The sequence below is a fragment of the Labeo rohita genome, chromosome 21, assembly GCF_022985175.1.
Source record: "Labeo rohita strain BAU-BD-2019 chromosome 21, IGBB_LRoh.1.0, whole genome shotgun sequence".
In the NCBI taxonomy this organism is placed as follows: Eukaryota; Metazoa; Chordata; class Actinopteri; order Cypriniformes; family Cyprinidae; genus Labeo; species Labeo rohita.
The window spans coordinates 11,783,980-11,797,305 of NC_066889.1; the positions used below are offsets into that span (position 1 = coordinate 11,783,980).

The 13,326-nt window shown below is 36.7% G+C and overlaps 1 protein-coding gene across 9 annotated transcripts in view; it reads left to right on the top strand.

Moving 5' to 3' along the window:
• The window catches only part of nrg2a (neuregulin 2a), a 133,689-nt gene that overhangs the window by 53,945 nt on the left and 66,418 nt on the right, over nt 1-13,326 (top strand). Inside the window, exon 1 of one of the 9 annotated variants that reach the window (XM_051092758.1) lies at nt 4,773-5,042. The exons of the other annotated variants lie outside the window; for them this stretch is intronic. Within the exon in view, the coding sequence (XP_050948715.1) occupies nt 4,958-5,042 (85 nt within the window). The 5' untranslated portion in view covers nt 4,773-4,957. Of the gene's footprint in view, nt 1-4,772; nt 5,043-13,326 lie in introns of those variants that run through there. 9 annotated transcript variants of the gene reach the window in all.

Sequence of the window (13,326 nt, forward strand, 5' to 3'; positions counted from 1 at the left end):
GATCAAGGTGCTGGTTTCTTGATGTGTGTGTGTGTGTGTGTTTTCTTCTAGATGGCAGGATACGTTGTTGCATTATTATGAGGAGAGGTTTGTTTACAGAATGACATCATGTCGGACAGATTTTGCTCTTAGTGCATCTTGCTCGATTAAGATGGTGATACAAGGTTGTTTTGAGGAAACCCTTATGAAGACACTTCTGATACTGTATCTCATGTCTCTTATCTGAGCTTTGGTGCCTTGCTTAGAGGCACAACAATGCCACATTCAATTATACAAATTTGAACCCGTGACACTGTTGCCGCCATGTTATCTGGGCTTTGAACTCACCATATGTTTGAAGTGAAACATGTGACAGTCTTCTAAAATATCAATTCTTGAAGTGTATCGTCATTGTTTTTTTTTTCAAAACTGAATTCCACATTGGCTCTGACATGACATAACCTGTATGTTACAAAGCTCATAATTCATAGGAAATTTGTCAGCATTAGTCATAAGGGATAAGAGATAATAAATTAATTGTACTGCATGTGTATTTCATTTGCTGCACGTTGTAGAGTTCAGCTGTGTTCTTTGACCATCAGTGCTACCGTCATCTTTCATTCCAGTGCTGGTGTCATATAAATGTCAGTTGAACTGTTTTTCCAGTTTAACTCTATATTCCTCCCTAGTCATATTTTTTGGAGGGGAAAGAAGATGGAAGTAGAGGGATGTTGACATTGTGTTTTATTTATGAAGGCCTCTGATATTTTCATCTCAAGAATCATGTGACTGGCTTCCAGCCAACCAGTGCCCCAAGCTTTTGGATGGACCCTTTAAAAACTGTCCATGTGGGAAGGCTAGATTTATTCCAGATTTATTTCCATTGTAGCATTTTGTATTTCTTTTTTCTTTCTTTCTTTGTCTTCATGAATATCTTTCCTTCTCGTATCCTTAATATCTTTCACTTCCTTTCTTCCTTTCCTTGTCTTTTTTAGTTTTTCTTCCTACATGTTTGTCTAACTTCCTTATTTCCTTTCTTGTCTGTCAGTTTGTCTTCTTTCTTTCATTGTTCGTATTATCCTCTCTATCTTCCTTTAGTTCATTCCATCTTTCCTTTCTGTCTTTCTTTTCTCCTAACATTACTATATTTCAATACGTTCTCACTCCCAGCTTGTCACATATTGATGCTTGGTCAGGTTCCCTTGGCGTCACTTTTTGACGCTCAAGGTACCCCTTTTGGATGACACTTTTGGACATGCAGCATCCCCCATTGTTTCTAGTTTTTTGCATTATACGTTGCATTTAATGGTTTGCATGCATGTGCAAAAATCATTTTACATAAATTTATACTTTCATAGATATTTTAAAGCACCTAACCCCATCCCTACCCCAAATGTACCCACTTCCAAACAATATAAAACATGCAACAGGCAAATAAAAGTACAGTGTCAGGTATTTATTAAAAAAAAACAAAAAAACATGAAAAACAGTACAAAAGTATTACAAACAAGTCTTCTGGTGGCAGTTTTTAAATTTGTTGACCACAGACTGCACACTGCAGGATGAGCTCTACGGTGGATATAGATGGCGTTCGCATCTATTCCTCTCAGAAATCAATCATTTTGCCTCGGAAGACTTGGGATATTACTTTTTAAATAATGACTGTAGTTGTATCTGCCTGTTATATCCTGTGTTTTATATTGATAAATGGCTGATTTAGGGGCAGGGGTTGGGTTACATGCTCATAAATTTGTAAATAATGTAAACATAATTGTTTTGATTGTTCACAAAAAAACAACCCAACTAATGTGCAATAATGGCAAAATTATTACCCAATATGTAATTTAATCATGACGATAAAATTCCCAATGCCTTTCATGCCAGCATTGACGCCAAAGGTTTCTTATTTAATGCAATGGAGGACCCTGCACGTCAAAAAATGATGCTAAAGGGATACCCAGTGCATCAAATAGTGACGCCAAAGGGTCCTGACCAAGCGTCAATATGTGACTGATGTGTGTGATTTGGGAGTGAGAATTTGTATGTTTTCTTTTTCCTTCCTTGCTTCCTTCCTTCTTTCCTCTTTTTGAATCTTGTTGTATTTTTCTCTTTTTATCTTCTATCCTTCATCCTCCTTTCTTTTTCTTTCTTTCTTTCTTTCTTTCTTTCTTTCTTCATATCTCTCCGTCTCATATCCTTCATATCTTTCACTTCCCTCCTTTCCCTCCGACTTTTTCACTCTTTCTTCCTACATGTTCGTCTACCTTCCTTCCTTCTTTTCTTCCTGTCTACCAGTTTGTCTTCTTCTTGAACTGTATTTTTTTCATAATTCTTTTTATTATCTTATCTTCTGTCTTTTGTTTATTCCTTCTTTCCTTCCTGTCTTTCTGACCTTCTAACCTTACTATATTTTCTTTTTCATTCTTCCTTCCTACATGGCTGTCTTTCCTTCCTTCCTTCCTTCCTTCCTTCCTTCTTTTATGAATCGTATTGTACTTTCTTCCTGTCTTTCTCTAAGTTTATTGTATTTTTTTCTAACCTTACTATATTTCTTTCTTTTTCCATCCTGTTTGTTTGCCTTCTTGCTGTGGTTGCTTCTTTATTTAATTCTTCCACCATTATATATTTTAGCTTCCTTCCTTCCTTCCTTGCTTCCTTCTTTTCTTTCGTCTTCTTTCTTTCTTCATATCTCTCCATCTCATATCCTTCATATATTTCACTTCCCTCCTTTCCCTCTGACTTTTTCACTCTTTCTCTAAGTTTATTGTATTTTTTTCTAACCTTACTATATTTCTTTTCTTTTTCCATCCTGTTTGTTTGTCTTCTTGCTGTGGTTGCTTCTTTATTTAATTTTTCCACCCATTATATCTTTTAGCTTCCTTCCTTCCTTCCTTCCTTGCGTCCTTCTTTTCTTTCTTGTCTTCTTTCTTTCTTCATATCTCTCCATCTCATATCCTTCATATATTTCACTTCCCTCCTTTCCCTTCGACTTTTTCACTCTTTCTTCCTACATGTTCGTCTACCTTCCTTCCTTCTTTTCTTCCTGTCTACCAGTTTGTCTTCTTCTTGACTGTATTTCTTTCTTTTTTCATTATTCTTATTATTATCTTTTATATCTTCCGTCTTTTGTTTATTCCTTCTTTCCTTCCTGTCTTTCTAACCTTCTAACCTTACTATATTTTCTTTTTCATTCTTCCTTCCTACATGCCTGTCTTTCCTTTCTTCCTTCTTTTATGAATCTTATTGTACTTTCTTCCTGTCTTTCTCTAAGTTTATTGTATTTTTTTCTAACCTTACTATATTTCTTTCTTTTTCCATCCTGTTTGTTTGTCTTCTTGCTGTGGTTGCTTCTTTATTTAATTCTTCCACCCATTATATCTTTTAGCTTCCTTCCTTCTTTTCTTTCTTGTCTGCCAGTTGTTTTTCTTTTTCTTTCTTTCTTTCTTTCTTTCTTTCTATGGTTCTTCATGGAACCATACATCCTTCCGAAGAACCATGTAAGAACCCCCTTTTTAAGAGTGTTCTCTCCTGTCTTGTTTCACTATTCATTCCTACATTTTTGTCTTTCTTTCTGTTTTTCTTCATTTTTTCTTTCTTTCTTTCTTCTTTTAAGCCTTTACTTCTCATATTCTTCGTATATTTGTATCTTCTCTTTCACTTCCTTCTATTCTTTCTTTTCTCCTGTCTTTCTTTTCACTCTTCCCTCCTACATTTTTGTCTTTCTTTCTTTCTTTTTTCTTTGTTCATTCCTTCTTTTCTCGTTGTTTTTCTTTTTTCCCTAACTTGACTATGTTTTCTTCCATACTTCCTTCCTTCCTTCCTTCCTTCCTTCTTTTTTGGATCTTATTGTATTTTCTATTTTCATATTGCTTCCTAAATGCTTGTCTTCTTGTCTTCCTATCTTCCTCTTTTTCTCTAAGCTTACTGTATGCTTTCCTAACCTTACTATATTCCTTTCTTTTCCTATCCTGTTTGTTTGTCTTCTTGCTGTGTTTGCTGCTTTATTTAATTATTCCACCCATTATATCTTTTAGCTTCCTTCCTTCCTTTCTTCCTTCCTCTTTTTTGAATCTTATTGTATTTTTCTCTTTTCATCTTCCATCCTACATGTCTATCTTCCTATATTTCTTTCTTTTCCTTCTTTGTATTGTCTCCCTCTCTTGTACCTGCTGCCCAGACATCAGAGGTGTAGCTGTGTGGCATTTTGTTTTCTGTGCTCTCACTAGGTTCCCAGTCTGTGATTGCGTGCTCACTGCTGGGATTCCTGACGACACTAGCAGGGAGCAACACTATCAAGAACGTGTTGTGACTCGTTTACAGTAGAGGATGGGAAACTGGGAGCAAAGAGGAAAGACAGGGAGAGGAGAAGAGGGTAGAGGGGGACATTGGAGAGTATAAAAGGAAAGAGAGAGAGAACAAGTTTTACAAATTATGGTTGCTGTGTCACTGAATGCGTTTGGCTGACTGAACAGTTTTTGTATATCTCCAAGGGTGCTAAAGCAGCATGTAGGTGGAAGAAATCAGCCAGGGGTCAGTTTTACAGATCAGCTGAGGTGTGAATCCTGCTGCCCTGAGACTCGGGGAGAGAGATGGAAAGGGACAAGGCCAAGAGGTGCACTGTGGTGTTTCCAAGCACCAGCTCCAGGGCCTGGAAGACACCAAAAGATCTGAAAGATCCAGGCAGGGAATAGTTAATTGCTTGACAGCGATGGGAAATGCCTCCCTTTGCTCCCTCCCTTTCTTCCCCTCCCCTTCTCTCTCTCTTTTCCACTGTCTTTGCTCCACTATTTTTTTTCTCTCTCACCGTGCTGCAAGTAGGTGTTTCCCGTGTGATGTGAGCGAGTGAGTGTATATAGGAGCCCAAACGCTCTGACAAGTTCAGAGTCTCAAGTGCGCCAGTCACACTCCCCATAGGACTACTTGTGTTTTCTTTCCATTGTGGATTTACATTTTTCTCTCTTGTTTTGGCACTGACACAATGTCAGAGGGTAAGAAGAGGGAACGGAATGGGAAAAAAAGAGGAGGCAAGAAAGGACGCAAGGAGAGCAAAGATCCCACAGAAGGTAAATAGAAAACATACGCAAGGTGTGTGTGTGTGCCTGTGGCAAAAGGGGGTTCTGGGGTGTGAGACATGCGAAAGAATCTCATTCCTCGTCTTGTCAAAGCTCGCTGCATATGTTTGTCACACAGGTGGACCTCCTAAAGCAGTCAACGTGTAGCAGCATATCTAGCTTTTGTGACGTAGGTACACAATTGTTGCATTAATGTGTGTTTTGCGTGCAAGCCAGATCCCCATTCAGTTTGGCGTGCAAGTCCTTGATAAACTCCTACTCGAGTTTCTTATGTCACAAGCGGTGGTGGCTTTTTCCCAGCACTCTCACCTGATTTCTGCATATTGTCGCCTAATGAGTTGCATTGTTGCTGAAATTGTGGGCTGCCTCCGATAGACTCTCTTTCTTCAAGTCCTTTTAAAGGACTTGTTCGTATTTCTGCAACGGTTTTAGCTCTCTACGCTTCTGCAAGTGGCTGCCACACTGTTTCTCCACTGGATTGCACTTCAGGGAGATGGTTGTTGCTGCGAAACCTTTCAAACATCATGGCTTAGATTTTCTTGAATGGGGGCTGAAGAGCTCAAGCTCCTACTCTTTCACTCAACACTGCTGCAAGTCACGGCTTGTCTCTGCAGTCTGACCCTGAGGTCAAGGAGGGAGACACAGCGGGAAAGAGGCAAATCCCTTTTTGCCTGGTCACATACCCCACTACGCTAGTTTATGATAGGATGATTCACACTTTGCATGGAAGACTCCCATCTTTCTGTTCCCAGGAGCGTCATGCCCATTCCAAACAGCGTATCCCTCACAGTTCTGAGTAAAATGTATTAAATGCCATTCAAAAAAGTCTTTAAGTTGCATGAATATTGTAAAATATTGTATAAAAAATTCTGTCAGTAGCCCATGTTTAAAACACATACTGTTTTCCTATTAGAAATGGTCAAAGCTGCGCTTTAATGCATTAATGCAGTTTAAAAAGAAAAATAGATGGTATATTACGTCAGGATTCGAACCTGTATCTCTTTGCATGCTAAACAAAAGTTATACCACTAGACTAGCACATCCTGTGCTTATATGAAGAACTGCTGAGTGTTTAAAAAGATTTTATATATAATTTGAACGCTTGTGAGATTCACCCTGGTATGAATCTCTTCAGTCAGCGAGTGAAGACAAGGAGGCGTAGTATTGCTCCCATTCATTTACAGACATGTCTGAGTCTTTCAGTGTCCGATCTCTTAAGGTTGGTGTTTCATACCCCGAAGGCTCGATTTGAGGGGGACTCTGAAAGAGAGAGTATTGTGTTCCCCAGCTTTTATGTGGTCCTCATTTCTGTCGTTTAACACGCTTGACCTCACAATACTAACACAGGTGTAATTTAAAATAGTGCGCTTGGGCTTGTGTAAGACATAACATTGTAAAGACTGTGGTTTTCTTGCCTGCCTGTGGTCGCAGATATACGTCAAAGTGTGTGTGATGTGGTAGAGAAGAACAGTTTCTTAGAGCGATGCTAATCACCTGTGCTGTGTCTACGGAAACAAAGCACAGCTGTGAATAAGAAAAAAGTGCCCCGGAGAAGTTTTACACAGTGTCTCCTGGGAGAGAAGACATTTGTGTTAACCCTGTGTTACTCTGGTTTAGTTTACACTACACCTTCTTGCTAAATTTAACCAGGTCCTGATTTAGCTCTTTAGTTCTGATTTTGAAATGACATGAAAGAAAAGCGGGAATCATGAGTGACTTAACAAAGCACTTACTGACACAGAAAATACGCAGTAGATAATTCTGAGAAATGGCATGCTTTAGACTGTGATCTATTTAAAAAAACAACCAAAAGGATTTCAAACTATATACACATTTTTGAAGTGATTGATTGTGTTAACATGCGGCTATATTTGGCATACGTGCAACGAAACTGATTGCCAAGACCACACATGCATATAGCTTTCTGTCATTGTGTCTGATTCGTTTCTCTCTGAGTGATAAACTGCACTTTTAGTTTACACACAAGAATATCTGGAAATTGTTCAGCGTTTCTGGATATGTCGACACAGATATCCTGTTCAGTTTTGTGGTCATTTGCTCTACATGGCAGTTGGTTTTATTTAAGCTTTTGAATAACTGTGGCTAGATAGGAACTGCAGAGACCTGAACATGTTCCACATTTTCATCCAGTTTTAAAAGTCTCTTCAGAGCTTCTGTGATAATTTTGAAGTGTTGTTTATATTGTGAGTTTAAAGAAGGAAGAGGAAACTTTAAAGGGGGTTTTGTGTGATGAATCATATATTTACATATGACACTTATTTTGGATATTATAACTGTGGTGAATCCTATCTGATTGGCAACATACGGGCGGCACGTTGGCCGTAGCTGTTCGTGATGGTTGAATCACACATCTTGTCAAGCTGCAACAGAGAGCACAGCATCTCCTCAGGCTATGGATATTTACTGTTCCTCAAAAACAGGCTTTGCTTTCCAAAACAATGCATACGTGTGAATCTCGTGTGTGTGTTTGAGAGCTAAAACATGCTACTTGTACAAAAGTTGGACACTGTACTGGACATGTTAGTCATTCCCATGACAGGATGTTTTGCATTGTTTATTTTTGTACCACTTTTAGTATTCAAAAGTGTTTCTAGAATGGATGAGGATATTAAAATGTTTTAGAATCATAAAAGTAGGAGCATGTTCTTTAACTGAGTTGTAAAGTAAGCATTCTGTCAAATTTTCTGTTTGTAAATCATTACATGATTTTGTCACTTTTTGTGTGGTGTTTCAGTGCATATACAATTTTATTCAATAACCACATAAAATCAAATTGTGACCCTGGACCACAAAGCCAGTCTTAAGTATCACATTGTATAGGTCAAAATTGTAGATTGTCCTTTTATGACCTTCGATGATCTGATTTAGCAGTATGAATAAGCAAAAATGACTTTATTTAAACAACACGTTTGTTTGAGCTGCGCCCTTTACTTGTAAACTTTTGGTGTGAAAGGACTTTTACATTTGACAAAATAGAACTTTTAGAGGTAAGAAGTCAAAACAAAATAGAAGTAAGCTCAGCCCAGGTGAGAAAAAGTAACACAAAAGTAACACAATGCATTACTTTCCATAAAGAGTAACTAAGTAACATAATTAGATACGTTTTTAGGGAGTAACGCAATATTGTAATCAGTGTTTGGGAAAGTTCCTTTTAAAAGTAACGCATTACAATTTTGCGTTACTTTGTAAAAAAGTAACTAATTACGTTAGTTACTTTTTATGGAAAGTAATGCATTGCGTTACTTTTGTGTTACTTTTGCGTTACTTTTTAAATCTGGACAAGGCTGGCTGTTATTTATTTATTTATTTATTTTTACAAAAATCATTAGGATATTAAGTAAAGATCATGTTCCATAAAGATATTTTGTAAAATTCCTACCATAAATATATCAAAATGTAATTTTTGATTAGTATTATGCATTGCTAAGAATTTTATTTGGACAACTTTAAAGGCGATTTTCTCAATATTCCAGATTTTCCAGAATTCCAGAATTGTCCTATCTTAACAAACCATAAATCAATGGAAAGCTTATTTTTTCAGCTTTTATATTGTGTATAAATCTAAATAATAATAATAATGATAAAAGACCCATATGACATACCTGGTTTTGTGGTCCTGGGTCACAGTTGTTAAATGCATTGTATTTAAATCAGCTAATTCAATTGACAATTTCAGCTGAAACTGTATTTTTATGTAAATTTGATTTAAGTGTAGATTACACCTTATCAGTGTTACAAGAATGAGTTATGTAATAAGATACTTTTTCAAGAAACTAGTGAAGTAACTCATTACTTTTCCAAGTAACATCAGATAATTTGTTTTTCGATTTTTTGACTGACAGCTCTACTGTCCCCATATTGAGAGAAATCGGGAGTAATTGCAGATGTGTTGTGTGCGATGTGTAAAAATGATGGTTACTGTAATTCTAGACTAAATGTGGACATCTCGCTTGCACAAAAACAGATTCGGTATTACTCAAAATGTTAAGCAACACAAATGTCCTTTAAGTATTTAATCCTACTTTATTAACCAATGTCTTTGCTGCTGACCTTCGATGATCCAATTCAGCAATATAAATAAGCAAAAATGACTGTAGTTAAACATCACATTTGTTTGATTGCTAAAGTAACGGTTTGTTTGAGCTGCGCCCTTTACTTGTACACTTTTGGTGTGAATGCACTTTTACATTTGACAAAATAGAACTTTTGGAAGTAACAAATAGGAAAAAATAGAAGCTCAGCCCAGGTGAGAAAAAGTAATGCAAAAGTAATGTAACACATTACTTTCCATAAAAGGTAATTAGTTACTTTTTTAGGGAGTAACGCAATATTGTAATCAGTGCTGGGGAAAGCTACTGTTAAAAGTAATGCATTACAATTTTGCGTTACTCCCTTAAGAAGTAACTAATTACATTTCTTTAGTTACTTTTTATGCAAAGTAATGTGTTACATTACTTTTGCATTACTTCTGCGTTAATCTGTGAAGGGTTTACTTATTTGTTTTTAATATAAAAGTTCTATTTTATCTTTTAACAAACGTAAAAGATTTGTCACACCAAAAAGTGAAATAAATAAGCCTCAGGTTGAATGAAAAGTAAATTTGTACAGAACACAGGAGAAGGAAGTTCAACACTCTTCAGCAATTAAAAAAAAAAAAAAGAAGCACAAGTGTTAACTTACCTAAAGTAATTTTTGCTTATTAGTACGGCTGAATTTAATAATCGAAGGTCAGAAGCAAAAACATTGGTTGCACCATATACTTTGTTTTGTGATTTATTGAGTGACAGCTCTACTGTCCCCATGTTGAGAGAAATTGGGAGTAATTCCAGATGTGTTGTGTGCGATGTGTAAAAGTTATGGTTGCTGTTGTTCTAGACTAAAATGAACATGCATTTAATCATCTCACTTGCACAAAAGCAGATTCGGTATTACTCAAAATTAATAAAAACAATGAAATGCAAACTCAGATTATGATGCAAACCTACAGTAATTAAATGTTAAGTAACACAAATATCCTTTAAATATTTAATCCTACTTTATTAACCACTGTCTTTGCTGCTGACCTTCGATGATCCAGCAATATAAATAAGCAAAAATGACTTTAGTTAAACATCACATTTGTTTGATTGCTAAAGTAACGGTTTGTTTGAGTTGCGCCCTTTACTTGTACATTTTTTGTGTGAAAGGACTTTTACATTTGACAAAATAGAACTTTTGGAAGTAAGAAATAAAAACAAAATAGAAGCTCAGCCCAGATGAGAAAAAGTAGTGCAGAAGTAATGTAACACATTACTTTCAATGAAAGGTAAGTAGTTACTTTTTTAGGGAGTAACGCAATATTGTAATCAGTGTTGGGGAAAGTTACTGTTAAAAGTAAAGCATTACAATTTTGCATTACTCCCTTAAAAAGTAACTTATTACGTTACTTTTTATGCAAAGTAATGTGTTACGTTACTTTTGCATTACTTTTAGCAAACGTAAAAGCCCTTTCACACCAAAAAGTGAAATAAATAAGCCTCAGGCTGAATGAAAAGTAAATTAACGTTTGTACAGAATGCAGGAAAAGAAAGTTCAACACTCTTCAGCAAAAAAAAAAAAAAAAGATGCACAAATGTTAACTTACCTAAAGTAATTTTTGCTTATTAGTATGGTTGAAATGGATCATCGAAGGTCAGCAGCAAAAACATTGGTTAATAAAATGGGATTAAATACATCAATTTTGTGTTGTAGATTTGTGTTAACATTTAATTCTTGCAGGTTAGCATCATAGTCTGAGTTTGTAGTTCAATGTTTTTATTCATTTTGAGGAATTCACTAATCTGTTTTTTTTTCTTCTTCTTTTTTTTTTTTTGCAAGTGAGATGAGTAAATGCATGTTTACATTTAGTCTATAACCACAGTAACATCATGTTTACAGAGCGCCCCTCTACACTTATTCCCGATTTCTCTCAACATGGGGACAGGACGCTTGTGGTCAGTAAATGGAAAAACAAAGTAACTGGCGTTACTAATTTGAAAAATGAACTTAGATATTTTCATGTAAATTAAAGTAATGCATTACTTTACTTGAAAAAAGTAATCTTGTGTTACTTGTAATAGCTTTTAAAAGTAACTTTGCCCAACACTGATCCTTATACACCAAACTCCATTTGTTTAGTGTGATAAATGTCACACTATTATTGCCAACAGAAAGCAGATGGAAAATAAAATTTTATTACAATGCACTTTGTTGATTTTGGCAGGAGAATATTAAATAGCGATCAAATGATGGAGAACAGAGACAATTGTGCTGTTTCAAAGCACATATTCATATATGTAGATCACAGTTGTGCAGGGATGCACGGGTACAGTACCAGTAAAGTATGCCAAATTGCGGTGGTGTGCTCCATCCTCTAAAGCGGAAAAGACCTTGTGCCATGTTTACCGCTGAATTTTTGCATAACATATTTGCATTCCTCAAGTGAACCAGGTGCTTGAACAATAGACATTGCATGCAGTTCCTTCTTAGTGAATTCCCCCATAATATTTATTCAGTATGTGATTAATTTTGCATTGTCATATGAAAAGAAAAGAAGAAAAGAATAAGCAGCTAAATGCCATTGCACAATTGCACATTTTCTCGGTTGTGAAATATTTCTTGATGAGCCAGGCTTTATGTGGCTATTTTATACCAAGCACATACTTGCTCAATTGCAATCGAGGTTTCAACTCTACTTCAAATGCTGTTTCATAATGTTACGTAAACCTGTTTTGAAATTATTTCATGTTCTCGCTTTGCCAAAAAAACTTTTAAACTTAAGCATAATTAGTACGAATGAAAGGAGTTGTTATTTTTTAACAAAACTGAAATCAACTGCATTAAAGTGTTTTTTTGTTGTTGTTTTATTACGGATTTGTTTAAATCAGTATCAAATGAATGTAGCATAACACTAGCTGTATTTGTGTTGTGCTGTGCCTCAACAGGAGTGCAGCAACCAGAGACCCAACCTGAGATGTATTCTTCAAGAACACACACATGCCGCCCTCCCATATGTAAAACATAAACTTTCAGCACAACGCTGCACCTTACTCTGACAGCTATTGCGTGAGGAATTTTCTTGGAATACTGAAACTATGTATCCAAACAAGATATGTGTCATAACACGAAAGTGAAAATAAACCCTCGGTTCCTTGGAAACGTCAGGAAGGCAAAGCAACAGAGATTTGTGCCATGGCTTGATAGCAAAGATTGTGCGGTTTATACATTTTCCCATAATCCTTCCTTTTCTTCTAACCACAGACTGATTTCACCAGCTTAAAGTGAGCTTTGGCACTGTCCCTCAGGTTATGCATTTCCAAGCCTTTTCTGAATTACAGGCAGGGCCACCGAGACGGTGTCATGCGCCTCATAAAAGTGTGACAGTTACGTTAAAGCTCTGATGAAATACGCTACCTGAGGGGTGGCATGGAGAAATAATCTGCATGCACAGGAAGCGCAAACAAACATTCCCGCCACAGTAACAAAAGCCGCATTGCCGTTAAATGAGCAATAAACTCTAAGAATAATGGTTTTCCATCTCTGCTCGTTATTATTCAGTCTGTGTAGTGCTTTATTCTTCCTCAAATTGAGACATGATAATGCCTGATATATCACGCACATGTGGCATTAGTTATGACTTGCCATTTAAGTGTGATTTGACAGTTTTCAGCGCCTAGTTTAATAAACCACATACTCATGTTTGATCTTCTTTACGAGTTTGAATAGTCTAGAATGACTCTGTCATGGACTATGACTGTATAAAGCTCAGAGTATTACTCTGGAGTTGGGAAAAAACGAAGCGTACAAATCAGACACCCCACCCTTCTTATCTGAACACGGGCAAGTATCACCCTGCATGTACAAAAGCAACTCGGAACAAGATGCCTCATGTCAGTCATTCTCCATAGAACCCTCAGATACGCGTCATGTGCTCAACCGCGACCTTCTTGACCCCCCGATGTGGCCCCGGTTAACCCTGCTTAGCCAGTATGCACAAGTGCGCGTCTGTCACCGACACGTTCTTCAATAACGTCGCCGTAACGGCCGTTGTGCAGCGTGTAATGCGAAACACACACTTACTCGGCTTGAATTCATCATAAGCAGTGTTGCACAACGCAGTCACTCTGAAGGCATGCTGAGTAATGATGCAGGTGCCCTGAGTTTGTGGTGAGAAAAAGCTACAATTTAACATTGTGGGGAAAAAAAAAAAAGCTTTGCTTACTCATCCAGCTTCTAG